The sequence below is a fragment of the Sminthopsis crassicaudata genome, chromosome 5 (genome assembly GCF_048593235.1).
Source record: "Sminthopsis crassicaudata isolate SCR6 chromosome 5, ASM4859323v1, whole genome shotgun sequence".
NCBI classification, from domain to species: Eukaryota; Metazoa; Chordata; class Mammalia; order Dasyuromorphia; family Dasyuridae; genus Sminthopsis; species Sminthopsis crassicaudata.
Window position 1 is genome coordinate 12425563 of NC_133621.1, and position 15602 is coordinate 12441164.

The 15602-nt window shown below is 40.3% G+C and overlaps 1 protein-coding gene across 5 annotated transcripts in view; it reads left to right on the top strand.

Moving 5' to 3' along the window:
• Positions 1–15602, top strand: part of KLHL7 (kelch like family member 7) — a 50772-nt gene that overhangs the window by 5870 nt on the left and 29300 nt on the right. For 3 of the 5 annotated variants that reach the window (XM_074267191.1, XM_074267190.1, XM_074267194.1), the window contains exons 2-4: positions 9276–9378; positions 10083–10176; positions 10518–10642. In XM_074267191.1, the coding sequence (XP_074123292.1) occupies positions 9276–9378; positions 10083–10176; positions 10518–10642 (322 nt within the window). Of the gene's footprint in view, positions 1–2086; positions 2111–8922; positions 8944–9275; positions 9379–10082; positions 10177–10517; positions 10643–15602 lie in introns of those variants that run through there. The other 2 variants (XM_074267192.1, XM_074267193.1) reach the window with 2 other exon arrangements.

The following is a 15602-nucleotide window of genomic DNA, read 5'->3' on the forward strand; positions in this document are numbered from 1 at the left end:
CACACACACACACACACACACACACACCCCTCTCTCTCCCTCTTTCTTTCCCCCCCTTTTTTCTTTTCTCCCCTTCTCTCTGTCTCTCTCCCTCTTCTATATAATAAATATAGAAGATTATATACTTATATAATATGTTAATTATATATTACTATATTACATATATATTTTGTATATTTCAATTCTATATAATGTTATATAATAGATATACAAGATATCTCTCTCTCTTTGGAAGCATCACAATAGAGATGCTACATGTCAACCTTTATGTATAAGCTCTTTAAGGATAAGGGATTTTGGGGGGATCTCTGTCACCCCACCATTGAAGCTTGCAAGAAGAAGCTGCTTCTTGTTGTGTGTCCTTCATTCTCAAAGAGGACCATGACATGCAAGTGAATTGGATTTAAGTGAGGGAGGGCTGAGCAAGGTCATCTGCCTCACTTTCCCCTCCAAAGCCATCTGGGGCCGGTAGCAAGATATAGATCAAGATTACTGGATCCTGCGACATCTTGGCCTTTTTTTAAGCTAAGGTCTTTAATAGGTCTCAGTCTGTCTGACAGAGACCGCATCCATTCAATGATTAAGGCTGTATAGCAATTGAGACAAAGAATCCCCTCTTTCAAAAAAAAAAAAAAAATCTAAACAAATAAGTCTTGGAGGGGAAACTCTCAGGGTTTCTAGCCAAAGATTCAGAGATCCAAAAGGAAAAAAAAAAAAAAGTTTTAAAAGCATCTGTAGGTAGATGTATGATGCTCTATGTGGACAGAGGGAGGGACGAGGGAAGGAAGGAAAAAAGGAAAGAATTTGTCTTTTGAAGAAGTAAAGATAACCTTTAACTAGCTCTCATAATTTGCGTGGGGTCCCAATTTCCACCCTCCTCCTTCATTCAAAGAATACTTTGCCAAGGAACAAACTTCCAAATCATTCAGAATTAAATGAGTGAATGGGGAAGGCCTTCCCTAGATATTATTTTTGCAATTATTTCCCTTTTTTTTTCATACAGGAAAAAAGTTTGCTTTCTTTAAAAAGAACTAAAAAGGCTTTAACATTTCACCTTTCTTTTATAAAAGAAATGAGGACTATTTTAGTTGACTGGAAAGCCCAGTTGTTTGGTATCATGAACATAGCCTTGCTGGGTGCTACCTATTAACAAGAAAAGTTCCCTGACATCCTGGCTAGTTTCCTTGACTATAAATAAGAGTCAAATTAGATGAACTCCTAAGAATCAAGGGATTTTGAACTGAAAGGGAGGTTGAACAGGTCTCCTAGTTGAAGCCCTTTGTTTCTCAGATACTCCCCCAGCCTTGACCTTGGGAAGTAGCAAAACTCTGCTTGGGACTATTTGGGGTTCCCAGTTTAAAAGCAGACTGCTGAGATGCAAAAAGGCAAAAATAAGGAGGGAAAAACTCTAAATTATCTTCTCCAAGTAGTTGCAGGAAGAATACTTTTCCAAGCTAGTGGCTATAGTGACAAGCTCTGGTGCTTGTTCTGAGTTAGTACAATGATCCCGTCCACTGAGGATTGTTTGGGCCTTGTTGGCATCAGAGACACCGAGATACAAGAGGAGAACACCATTAGAGCCCCAAGTCATTTAAAAACCAAGACACCACAACATTATATTTAGCTGGTCCTTTGTCTTCTTCAAGTCAGCCAGGAATAGAGAGGGCAATTCCCATTCATCATCATCAACCTCTTTTAACATTAATTGGCAAAGAGTGGAGAGATTGGGGAATTTCATAAGCTGAGACCAGCCAGGTATCTGATTTCAGAAGAGAATTTCTCCAAGATTGATGGCTACAGAGGAAGTCCCATTAGCTCTTCTGGAGGGGAGGGATGTGTGCAGGTTATTTTATTGATTTTATTTTTTAGACATCCTTGTCAATTTTCAACCCCTCTTCTGAACCAAGAAAGGCTATTAAGCACAGGAAGGCAACCCAGTGATCCCACGCAGCTGTGCTGGCCGATGTGGCCTCCACCTCCAGGCCTCCGGCTCCACTGAAAGTGGAGAAGCCTCCTTGATTATTTAGCTGCCAAGGACTGCGCTGGTCAGTGAGCGGTGATCAGAGGACAGAGGGCATCGTAATGCTTTCCCCATTCTGCTTCGATGAGTGTAAAGTGCTCTCCTCTATCTTTATTGCATTCGAGTTAGATCTTGGTGGGTGTGTGGCTCACAGGTGGCTGCAATGAGTGGTTTCTGGCAAGCTGAGGGCAGGAGGCCGGAGTTCTAGGCCCCAAAATCTCCATTAGGTGAATGTTTACTAAGGGCTTGTATGCAGAAACTCTGTTGGGCATCCCAGATACAAAGTTGTTAATAATTGTAGCCTTTTGTTGGCCTGTTTCCATTTTGATTTAACAGTAGCAGTAATACTGATCGCTACTTCTCCTTCTCCATCCTCCCTTTCCCCTTGAGCCACTGAGATACTAAGTTACCCTCCACTGGCCTTTCTCTGACTCCTCAGTCTTCATTTGGTATTTCCTGTAGTTCTAGGTCCTGCTCACTTTCTTCAATCTCTCATTCACTCCCATCTCTTCAGTGGATCTTTCTGGTTAAGTTCAAAATCTTTAGAATAAAACTGACTTCTGTGATCTGATTCCAAATGATATTTTAATTGTTTTTCCTCTCTCTCTCTTTCTTTCTCACTTTCTCTCTTTCTCACTTTGTCTCTGTCTCTGTCTCTTTGTCTCTGTCTCTGTCTCTGTCTCTCTCTCTCTGTCTCCCTTTCTCCCCTTTAAGACATAGCTCAAATGTTACTTCCTAGCTCTCTTCTCATTTTTCTCTCCTTGAATGATTTTTGTTTTTAACATAGCACCTTCATGTTCAAATATATTTTTTCTCCTTCCCCAGTCATCCTTTGTGTTTGGGTGGAAGAAGAAGGAAAAACTTATTATTTATTATAGGGCAGGCACTACTAAATGACATATAAATATCTCATTTAGTAACTTCATGTGGTTATATTATTGTCCTCATTCTACAGTAGAGGCACATGCAGGTTAAATGAGTTGTGCAGGGTCACACAGCTGGTAAATATCTGAGGCTGGATTTGAACGAGGGTTTTTTGGATGCCAGGCCCAATGTTTTATCCCTATCAGCACAATATTGTTACTCTTCTAGTTCTGTTCAGCATTAGGCATAATCACATCGAGTGAAGATGGATGGCAGGAGTAATCCACAATTGAGATTTAGTAAGGCATGAGCAGGGATAGGATATGAGAACAAGGAATTCAGCATACTAAGGCTGTATCAAATTGAACTAATTGACCAAGTTCAAAATTAGGAAGGGAGGAGAGTTTACCAGAGCAAAGGTACCTGGGATGGTCCTGAGGGTAGAGGGAGAGGTTAGAGCACTGTGGGGGGAAAGAGCAGGTTTAGGAGTCTTTGGACACAGGAAAAGAAGTAAAAAGAAAAGATTTATATCAGATGGAAGAAAGAGAACTTGTGTTTAATGTTAAGCTTGAGGGTCAAATCTTGTGTATAGCTGAGGTAGCATGGAGAAAGAAGGATGTGGGCATTTCCTAGGTTAGGGAACTGGGCATTGAGAGCATCTGAGAGGATATCTGCTCATGTGTTGCAACCACCAAGAATGAGGGTAATTATGAAGAGGGAAAAGGGGAGATTCCCCTAGGGATAGGAGATTGGAACCAGTACTGGTGAGGATGGTTAAGGAGACAGCCAAGAAGGAGGAAGGTCTGATTGTCTCCTGCCTTCCCATGAGCTTTCTGTTCTGTCTACCTCACTGTGTAGGTCTTCACTCAAAGACCTTCACCCATTTGTGTGCTGGACCTTGTCATCTTCCATTTCTTCAGCAATCTCACCCCACTGAGAATTTCCCTTCTTCCTCTAACCTTCAGTCTCTTTCTCTTCTATGATGACTATGATAACATATTCAGGATTCTCTTAATCCAAAAAAAACCCCAGAACCACCAAACATCAACAAATCTTTATCTCCTCTCCTTCCAACTTACATCTCTCTCCTCTTTGATTCTAAACTTTTAAGGTGAGAGAAGGGGAAGAGGCCACATTTGCTACCTCTAAATTCATCAGCCACTTTTTTTTTAATATATATTTTTTTTCAAAATATATGCATGGATAATTTTCAATATTCACCCTTGCAAAACCATGTATTCCAAATTTCCCCTTTTCCCTTCCCCCCACCCTTTCCCTTAGATGGGCAAGTAATTTAATATATGTTAAGCATGTACAATTTTCATTACATATTTCCACATTTTTATGCTGCATAAGAAAAATCAGATCAAAAAAGAAAAAGAGAAAGCAAAACAAAAGCAAACTAACAACATTAAAAAGGTGAAAATGCTATGTTGTGATGCACCCTAAGGTTCCACAATCCTCTCTCTTCATCACAAGACCATTGGAACTCAGCCACTTTCTTTGGTTAATTTTTTTTGTTTTTTTTTTGTTGTTGTTGTTTTGTTTTTTGCTGAGGCAAATTGGGGTTAAGTGACTTGCCCAGGGTCACACAGCTAGGAAGTGTTAAGTGTCTGAGATCAAATTTGAACTCAGCTTCTCCTGATTTCAGGGCTGGTGCTCTATTCATTGCACCACCTAAATGCCCCTCAGCCACTTTCTTTGAACAGATTCTTTAAAATAAAATTTATTTCTATATTTTGACACCATCTACATCCTACAACCTCTCCCTCCCTGATAACCACACACACTTTATCCAACCTCTCACCTGGCCTCTCTCCTCCTGTTTAGTACCTAACCATCAATGTACCATAGTGAAGACAGCATTATAGTCACAACCAGGAAAACTTTGGATCAAATCTCACCTCGGGTGTTAGCTGTGCAACTTGGGCAAGTTATTGAACATTTCTGTACCTGGTTTTCCTTATTTGTAAAATGAAGAGGATAAATTGGTAACTGGATGACTTCTTAAAAGTCTATTCTAGCTCTGAATGCTAGCCAAGTTCAAATGTCATTTCCTACCTGAAGGTTTTTGTAATTTTTCCCTCAATCAGAAATGATCCTTTGTCCTGCATATATCATTTTACACAATTTTTATTATAATGCATTTTTGTTCTTTTACATTTTTATTTATTTATTTTAACTAATTTAATAATATTTAATTTAATAATTAATTCAAATAATTAATTATTTAATTTGTTTGATTTAATATTTTATTTTTCCAAATACTTACAAAGATAGTTTTCAACATTCATCTTTGCAAAACTTTGTATTCCAAATTTTTCTCTACCCACCCCCAAGATAGCAAGCAATCCAGTATAGGTTAAATATGTGCAATTTTTCTAAACATTCCCATTATAATACATTCTTATTGATGCATTTTTATATCATCACAATTTCCCTCATTGTTCTTCCCTCTTTCATCCCAGAGAGCTATCTTATATGATAAATAAGATTTTTGAAGACCAAAATAAAAGAAAAAATCAGCACAATTAAAGTCAAAATATGTGGATTGTACAACATTTGTTGACTTCCCACTTCTGCCAATCTTTGTAATTTCATAATGTAAACATTTGTTTAGATTTCTGTGTGTAATTGTTCTTTCTATTTACATTGTTGGAATCATGGTAAATGTTGTTTTCTTGGCTCTTCCTCCTTGACTCCAAATCACTTCATGGATCTCTATTCAGGCTTCCTGTCTTCTCCACCTTTGAACTTTGTTACAGCACAGTAACATTTCATTCCACTAATGAATCACAATGTGTTTAGCCATTCCCCAAACAATGGGCATCTACCTTGTTTCTAATTTTTTGCTCTTGTGAAAAGTGCTGCTATAAATGGTATATTTGGAGCTTTTCTTTTTTCAGTGACCTCCTTGGAGTATAAACCTCGTAAGAGAATCTCTGGATTAAAGATTACGGACATTTTAGTCTCTTTATTTGAATAATTCTAAATTTCTTTCCAAAGTGATCATAGCAATTCACAGCTCTATTAACAATGCCCTATTAGCATGCCCATCTTCCCACAATCCTTCCAACACTGACTATCCCCATTTTTTGGCAACCTTTGTCAGTTTGCAGGTGAAAGTTCAAGGCTATTTTAATTAGCATTTCTCTTATTGTTGGTAATTTGGAGCACCCTTTCTTATGGTGGCTTGTAATTTTTCTTTTTAGAACTGTTCATATTTGGCCACTTGTCTTTTAGTAAATATATATTTCCTGGCTACCCTTTTTTCTTTCTTTCTTTCTCCCTTTCTCCCTTTCTTTCCTAAGCATCTGGGGTTAAGTGACCTGCCCTGGGCCATACCACTAGGAAATGTTAAGTGTCTGAGATCAAATTTGAACTCAGGTCCTCCTGACTTCAGGACTGATGCTCTATCCACTGCACCATCCAGCTGCCCCTCTTCATGGCCTTTTAACACAAAACACAGAAAGATATTTGTGAATATGTCCTGGTTTCTCTGTTTGATTGTAAGCTCCATGAGGAAAAGGCCTTTGTCTTTAGCTTGCAAGCCAGCCTAGTGTTCTGCATGTCTCTTAGTAAATGGTCCTTAAAATCAATGGAGATATTTTGTTTGAAGAGCTTGTAGTATAGTAGAGAAGACAAGTTATATGCAAATATTGTATTTTGTTTTATAATTAAATACATAGAGAGTTCCTAAAAGAAAGAACTCTTTGTTCTGAGAATATCTAGGAAATCTTCATGGTATCATGGCCTCAAATTGGAGCTTAAAAGAGGAATGGGATTCCAATCAGCAGAGACTGAAATTGGGAAGAGGAGGATGAAATCTCTAGTGTAAGATTTGTGAAGAAAATACATTGAGATGGATACCTGGGAGGCTCCTGTGAGCAGTCTGAATTTGTCAGTAGTATAACAATATTAAGAGAGTTGATTTCAAGCAATTCTAACAACTCAAACGTCCACTTACTACTTGCCATCAAGTACAGAAAGCCACACAGTTGTACTTTTACTGTCACTTTTTGGAGGTTGCTCAGTGTATGGGAAAATGGCAGGATATTAAGCCCGATCTAATATTTGCATCCCTGTTCTATACTGTGTGAAATGGGAAAACTCTTAACTTCTCCAGGTTTCCATTTTCTTATTTGTAAAAATGAAAGGGTTAGACTCAGTGACCTCAAAAATCCCTTTCAACTCTGAGAACCTGTGATTCTGTAATTATATAGCGGTAGAGGTGGTAAGTGCCACAAGAAGGAAGGCAATAGGCAGTGGCTCCCAGAGCCAGTGGTTTTCTTGGAGAAAGTAGGTCTTCAACCTAAAGTATATCTAAAACTAGGATTAGCAAACAGGAGATGGAGTAATCCTGATTTGAGGATGGCCACAGGGGTGTGTGTTTGTACACATGTATTTGGGGAGCGGAGAGATAAAGGAAGGGGATGAGCTGGATCTGAGAAGAGCTTGGCTGTCTGCAGGCCATTACTTCCAAGGATCAGACTTCGTGCTGGGTTCTGTGGGATTTATAAAGAAGATTAAAACATAATCTCAACCCTCTGAAGGCTTGCAGTCTTGTTTTGGTGGTGATATGCAAACAAGATTACTTACTCTAGCAAGTACAAAATGAGTAGCAATGATGGGAGCAGGATAGGCAGATCACTGTGGATTTTGAAGTGACATTTGAACCAAATTAAGACCTAAGCCTTGGACTAAATTAATTCAGGAGGGATCAATGTAAAGTCTGGCACTGGAGTACAAGAAATCAATTCCTCAAGTATAAGATGGGTGGAAATGTGGGGAGAAAGAGCATTGGTGTGGCTAAAGACCTGGCGTTTTCATGGACTGCAAGCTCAGTATGAATCAACAATGTGAGGTAGCAGCTGAAAAAGTGAAGGAATGAGCTTAATGTTTGCAAAGCACTGGGAATTCCAAGAGTTGATTGCCATTACTCTTCCAGGCCTGTGGTGGATCTCCCAAGAGTGCCCTGGGATTAGCATTATTTTTTAACAATGAATTTTTAAAAATAAGTACAGCCTTGGTTTCCCTGGTTCGGTGGGATTCAGCCCGGACATGCAGAAACAAACATGACGGCCTCAGGACTCTGGGACCTTACATTGCACTGGGGGGAACTAAGTACATTGAACTTGTATGTGAAGTACTGGGGATGGTCCGTGGCAACTGGGAAAGAGGGAGTACTTGAGCTGAGCCTTGAAGGGATTGAGGGAGTTCCAGGTGTGGCAGGTACGGAGCCTGTGCAAAGGCTGGGAGGTGAGAGACTGAACATTATGTATGAAGGGGAAGGCAGGTTTGGGCCTGAGGACGAACACTCCAAAATGCAAGAGACATCTCTATTTTATCCTGGAGGCAATAGGGAGCCATGGAAGCTTCTGGGGCAGGGAGATCTCTTGGCAAATGTAAAATCGCCCAATCCCTGGGGCCAGTTTTAAGGGCTTCACTAAATGGTTTTTCCCAGAGAACCCGCACTTATGTCATTCTGATCAAAAAGCACATTGCAAATTCAAGTTAACATGCTGTGCAGACAGACCCTTGAGTCATCTTTAAAATGAAGCCGCTCCCATTGCAGCTGGCCAGTAAGGAAGCACGGCCCCCCTGGGCGGGACGGGGTGCTAGAGCCCCTTCCACACTGACTACTCAGGGGCATCCTCCGGTGGGAACAGAAAACATTTATTCTGTCCTTGCAAGTCCTCTCAGCTCCCATCTCCCAGCATGAGGTGCCACCCCTGCCAGGAAGCCGGGAGTCAGTTACATAGCAAAAGACTTGGGTTCAGATGGACTGAAGAGGAGGTAACCATGGACCAATGGTTGGCAATGCTGTCTACTTCCTGTGGGCTGCATCACTTCCTGAAACTAAGCCTAGGGTCTGACCTTTTCTACCCTATGACCCTCAAAGAATAGGGATCACGTGACTTCCTGAAACCTAGGCCTAACTCTGACCCACTACATCTCCTAGACTTGTAGAGAACTCTTCCCCTGGCTCCATTCACCCTCTCCAGACAGAGGGAGGGAATCAGGGTGGACAGAGAGCAGACTTCTGGGGGCACGGCAAGGTGGGGCTTTGCTCCAGGATGTGTCATTATTACAAGGGCTTGTGCTTTTTTCATGGGCAGGGTGGTGGGGATGTTAGGGCAGAGGGAGCAAAAGGCATTCTGCTTGTTTGGTTGTGTTTTTTTAATGAACAGAAGATCCTAAGATCAGAAAGAATCACAGAGAAGAAGGATTTCACATCCTTGAAAGTTACTTGTAAATCTGATTAAAAGGGAAAGCCAGCCAGAGAGTGCAGCCTTTTGTTTTGCATGTGAAGTACTCGTTTTATTTGTTAAGTTCAGAATAAACAAATTTTAACATTAAAAAAATGAATATGATCTTTCTCTTTAAACAGAAAACTCTGTGTGATGTGATTCTCATGGTCCAGGAGAGAAAAATCCCCGCTCACAGGGTGGTTCTTGCCGCAGCCAGTCATTTTTTTAACTTAATGTTTACAAGTAAGTATCTGAAGTAAAATAAATAAATAACCCATTTTCCTGGCCCCCTTTTCGTAAAGGCACCCAGAGATAAAGGTGATGTGGATGGAGACACTGGGGGTGGAGTCTTGACCTGGGGGTGATTCATCATGGAGTCCCCGGCTTCAGGCCTTATTGCCATTAAGAATGCTTGGAAGTGGAGTCGGTCATACCCATAGACTCCTGGCCCTGCCGGAGCGCTCTGAGCTTGTTCTTTTGTGATCTGGTAGAGAAGGAGACAAAAGACAAACGTCACTTCCACCTGAGGGGCGAGTTAAACCAGAAATTCAATCTGTAGAAGTTTAAACCGTTCCCAACTCACTTGTCCTGTGGCGCTTTAAGAGGGTGATGCTAAAAATTATCTTAAGAATAGTGGAAGCCAAATGAGCCAGTTTTGGAGGTAATATTTACTCTGTCTTTCAAAGGCACTTGCAAGTGATATAAAAACCAGAGATGTAACGCTTGGTGGTCTCCTGCTCGGAAAACATTTTTACTTACCAGAGGCTCTAGTGTAATAATATGCCTAAAACCTGCTGTTTGAGATAACCCCCTTGGGGGAAATGAGAAGGTTGCTTTTTTCCTACATTAACCAGATCCTGGAATGTCCTCGTGTCCACTAACCACACGCACCAGGTCTTTGTGAGCTGAACGTGGCTCAAACGCAAGCTTCTCCTTCCTTCTTTCAGCCAACATGCTGGAATCAAAATCTTTTGAAGTTGAGCTCAAAGATGCTGAGCCGGACATCATCGAGCAGCTGGTGGAGTTTGCTTACACGGCCCGGTAAGTGCAGAGGAGAAGGGCTCCCATTTCATGTTCCCCTATGACCTCTGGGTAAGTGCTCCTGCCCGGATACTGGATTGTAGCTGACGTACTCCCTAAGTCCAGTTCCAACATGTCTCCGTGGGCAGTCACCAAAGGGATCTGCCATCCAGCTCTGCTGTGGCTGGCGGAAGGGGAGAGCAGAATGCCCTTTTACTCCAGAAAGACCAAACTCGGTGCCTCCAATGTCATAGGTGCCCGGGTAAAGCAAAGCTTAATCAGTAATTCAGTGTCGGGCTGAAGTGAAGAGAGTGAAAGAATTTGTGGAAAGCCAGTGGTAACTCTGAGTGTTGTGTCTACAGGATCTCCGTGAACAGTAACAATGTTCAGTCTCTATTGGATGCTGCGAACCAGTATCAGATTGAGCCCGTGAAGAAGATGTGTGTGGATTTTTTAAAAGAACAAGTTGATGCTTCCAACTGTCTCGGTAAGGAAGCGGGGCCCTGTTAGAAGTCTGGGCTTTTTCACAGCAGTTTGAATTTGGCCAATGTCCCTTACTTCTTATTTTTCTTATCTGGTGAGGTAGAAAGAGTGAACTTGGAGGTAGAAGACCAGAGTTCAAATATTGAATCTGCAACTTCCTGGTCGTATGACCTGGGAGAAATCATTGTCCTCCCTCAGTTTCCTCATCTGAAGGACCCATGGCTTCTAAGTTCTCTTTTTGCTCCACGTTTTGGTCCAATGACATATTTTTCGCAGCCCGCATACAGCTAAAGATTTTTCATAAGCACAGGAGCCCATTAAAGCAGGGCATCAAATCATTCTGAAATGTAAAAGAATTTTACTGCTTTTAGAACATCGAGCGGGAGCCTTCAGTGGGGTGATAGTGTATGTTCCTTGAAAGTTGCTCTTGTCACTAAATCACAATTTCTGTCACCGTGTTAGTCAACACCAAGATTTCCCTGGGCTCTGTAATGAAGGTGACATTACAGGAGCCCTGGCACAGGATCCTGTGTCTTGTGACTCTAATGAGTCCTTTTGTAACAGGCAAGCCCGAGTGACAGTGGAAGAGGGAACTGTGAGGGGTAGCGGGATAATCTCAGCTCACATTCCACTAGCTCTTGTTATGTCTTTGTATCCTCACTACCACCCAGGGGGCCTAAAGTCCATGCAAGCATTGTGATCGTTGCTCTTTGCACAGTCTGAAGGGTGAGAACTTCTGTGTTCTGGTAACACTTCTGGGTAATTAGTTGTGTAACTTGAGGTGTCACCTTCTCCTCAGCTTCTTCATCTGAAAGATCTAGGAAACTTCTGTTCATTTTTAACATTCTGAGATTTAATTTAGCAAACATTTATTAAGTACCTACTGTATACAAGATACTAGAGACACAAAGACAGCAATAAAACCATCTATATTCTTGAAGAGCTTATCTTTCTCTGAGGGGATGCAATAGGAGCACAACTAACTAAATAAATAATAAATAGATGATTGATACAGAGGAAACTACTTAAGGAAAAGAAAAAATACATAATCTCCATTAACAGTACCCATGTACGTTAGGGTTCGGTGTCTACCATCTTCATATGTTGGTGATTTTCACTCCTCCTATCTCCTAAATTAATCCACTGGCTATACAATTTTTATTAGTAGCTTAACAAATAAGATCCAAGTGAGTATTTACAAAGTGTCATCTGTGAGAAAAATCAGAACCAGCTTTAGCCATCATTGCTGAGATCTGGAAACACAGTCCCACCATGTAGCTATCTCATTTATGTTAATTAAATAATTTAAATTATTAAATAATTAAATTTTTAAAAAATTAAGTAAATAAATTAAGTTATTAAAATTAAAATACTTTTCCCAAGTATTCTCTTTATTTTCCTTCCAAGATAGAGTTAAGTTAGCTCTTTCAGGAAAGAGTTTATCTCTGTACCTCACTCCATCTCGTTCCAGCCATGATGAGTGACTCAACAGAGTAAAAAATTGCAAAAAAAAAATTAACAGGCTATTGCTCCAAGATTCTGTTGCCTCTTAAAGGTACAGTGTTACGTAACGCAGAGTACTTTCAAGAGGGAGAAAATGCTAAGAGCTAAAGTCTTGGTCAAGAAAGTACTCTTCTTGTCGAGAGGCAGTGCTTGAATTGGGCTTTAAAGGAGGCCAGATTGAAGAGAACATAGAACTTATAAAATTTATGAAATAAGACTCAGCGAGAAGCCAATTTGTGGAGGATTTAAAATGTTAAACTGAGGAATCACAGAGTTAGGTTGGTTTTTCTGAATGATTTTATGAGCTTAATTCATTTAAAGAGATTATTTTTTGGGGGGCAGCTAGGTGGCACAGGAGGACCCGAGTGCAAATCTGGTCTCAGACACTTAACACATCCTAGCTGTGTGACCCTGGGCAAGTCACTTAACCCCAGCCTCAGGGGAAAAAAAAAAAAAAAAAGAGAGAGAGATTATTTTTTTTAAATGCACTCCCAGACCTAGTAAGGCTTCTTGGATTTAACATGATCTCTTTCTTTCTCCTGCTTATCAGCCACATGACTTGCTCATTCAAATGTCCAGCATTGCTCAGACCCTGAAAGGTAGAGGGGAGACAGCCAGACTGAGAGGCTGGAGACATCTGGCTTTAAGTAGGATCTCAGACAAATCTGAATATAACTTATCTGTGTTACCAATACATGCAGGAGCCACGCCAGAGAGTAGGGAGAGAGATTCCTGCATTTCATAAGGTTCAAAAACCTTTGGCAACAAAAAAAAAAAAAGAAAGAAAGAAAGAGAAGAAGAAATGTGGTTGCTATTTTTCCTGTTTGAAATGTTTACTTGAGAACTTTATAAAGAACATTCTTTCTCTTTGCCTGAGTGAGTGGTGATGGTTTGCTGGCCCTAATGGCCAGACCGTCAGTCTTAGTGCGGAGTGAGCATCTACAGAATCTGATTTGAAGAGTGCTAGGATCCTAAAGCTCTGGTGGGCCATTTCCCTCCTTTACAAATGTAGACCCTGAGTGAGTCCCAGAAGAGAGCATCAGGGATCCCCGGGAGTGGCTGTCAGGTCAAGAAGATCTCGGAGCTCTTTGTAAGGATTTTTAATAATATTGGATTTATCTTCACCATCTTCAGCCACAAGACAATAGAATCCAGGCTAATTTTCTGCTGGAAATATTTGGAAGTAGTCTGTCTACTAGCACAGAAAGAACAAGATGCCAGGGGCAGGAGATGCAAATTCGAATCTTGCCCCTGGTACTCCCTGGGGAACTTTGGGTACCTCTGGGCCCCGTTTTCTCATATGTAAAATAAGGAGATTGAAATAAATAGGCCATAAGTTCCTTTCCAAGTTTAATGTATTGCCAGGCACATAAGAAGTTCTCAAGAAATGTTTGTTTCCTTCCTTCCAGCTTCAGATTTCTGAGCTTATCATTTCACATTCTTGCTTTGAGGTGTGTCACTCTTCCTTAACATTCTTGGCAATACTTTACCCAAAGTAGGTACTTTATTTTTTGAAAATATAAATTTGTATTGGTTTTTTTAAAAAATATAATTCTCCTGGAATCTCTCTCCTTTCCCCTCCCAGAACTATATTTTATAACAAATAATGTTTTAAAGCCAAAAAGAAAAGAAAAGAAAAAAACACCATAACTGATCAATTCATTGCATAAGTCTGAAAATAGATGTGGTGTGCCACATTTGTGGACCTCCACCCCTGCCAAGGGGCATCTCGGATCTCTTTTTTTCAACCAGGCTTGCTCTTTATAATCTTGTACTTTTGAATTGTGTTTGTGTGTGGGTTTGTGGTTGCACTTTCCATTTGCATTATTGTACTGATTGTTTAAATTATTTTCTTGATTCTTATTTCATTCTGCATCAGTTCATCTAGCTCCTTCCAGGCTTCTTTCTTACATTTCTTACAGTCCAGTCATACTCCGTGACCTCCACGTATCATATATATTTAGCTGTTTTTCAGTCGATGGGAATCTGCTTTGTTTTCAGTTATCTGCCATTACCAAAAAATAAAAATTAAAAAAATTTGGTGCTCTCAGTATTTTGTATATATGAGGACCTTGTTCTTAATGGCCTCCTTGTAATGTAGGCCTATTATTGGAATATTTGAGTCAAAGAGTAGGGACATTTTCCAGAGCAGACACATAAAATAAATATTTGTTGCAACAGCTCTTCTATGTCCTAAGGGTTTTAGTTGATATTTTTAGTCTTCTAACTGGCCAAAGCCCCTTTTATCATTCATGAAGGAACAGTTTCTCTCCCCAGGAATTTGCCACTGGGGAGACTTTTGCTAGCATTATAATTTTATTTTGCAATTCTCAGAGGGAGTAAGAGAATATATTTTTTAAAATTTAATAGTTTTTATTTACCAGATATATGCATGGGTAATTTTGCAACACTGACAATTGCCAAACCTTTTGTTCCAATTTTTCTCCTCCTTCCCCCCACCCCTTCCCCTAGATGGCAGGTTGACCAATGCATGTTAAATATGCTAAAGTATAAGTTAAGTATAGTATATGTACACATGTCCAAACAGTTGTTTTGCTGAACAAAAAGAATTAGACTTTGAAATAGTGCACAATTAGCCTGTGAAGGAAATCCAAAATGCAGGCGGACAAAAATAGAGGGATTGGGAATTCTATGCAGTGGTTCATAGTCATCTCCCAGAGTTCTTTCTCTGGGTGTAGCTGGTTCAGTTCATTACTGCTCTATGGAACTGATTTGGTTCATCTCTTTGTTGAAAATGGCCACATCCATCAGAATTGATCCTCATATAGTATTGTTGTTGAAGTATATAATGATCTCCTGGTTCTGCTCATTTCACTCAGCATCAGTTCATATAAGTCTCTCCAGGCCTTTCTGAAATCATCCTGTTGGTCATTTCTTACAGAACAATAATATTCCATAATATTCATATACCACAATTTATTCAGCCATTCTCCTATTGATGGGCATCCATGTAGTTTCCAGTTTCTGGCCACTACAAAGAGGGCTGCCACAAACATTCTTGCACATGTGGGTCCCTTTCCCTTCTTTAGTATTTCTTTGGGATATAAGCCCAGTAGTAGCACTGCTGGGTCAAAGGGGATGCACAGTTGGATAACTTTTTGAGCATAGTTCCAAACTGCTCTCCAGAATGGCTGGATGTATTCACAACTCTACCAACAATGTATCAGTGTCCTGTTTTCCCACATCCCCTCCAACATTGCGCATTATCTTTCCCTGTCATTCTAGCCAATCTGACAGGTGTGTAGTGGTATCTCAGAGTTGTCTTAATTTGCATTTAAGAGAATATTTTTTCAGTATTTTGTTCAGAGGCCCAGAAATGACATTTAAGTCTACATACATATTTCAAATTTCTACTTATTCTGGTCTAGATAGTGACTGGGAGTAGTATGTGTGACTGGAAATGTATGTATGAGTGTGTAGCTGTGTGAATGTGTGCATGT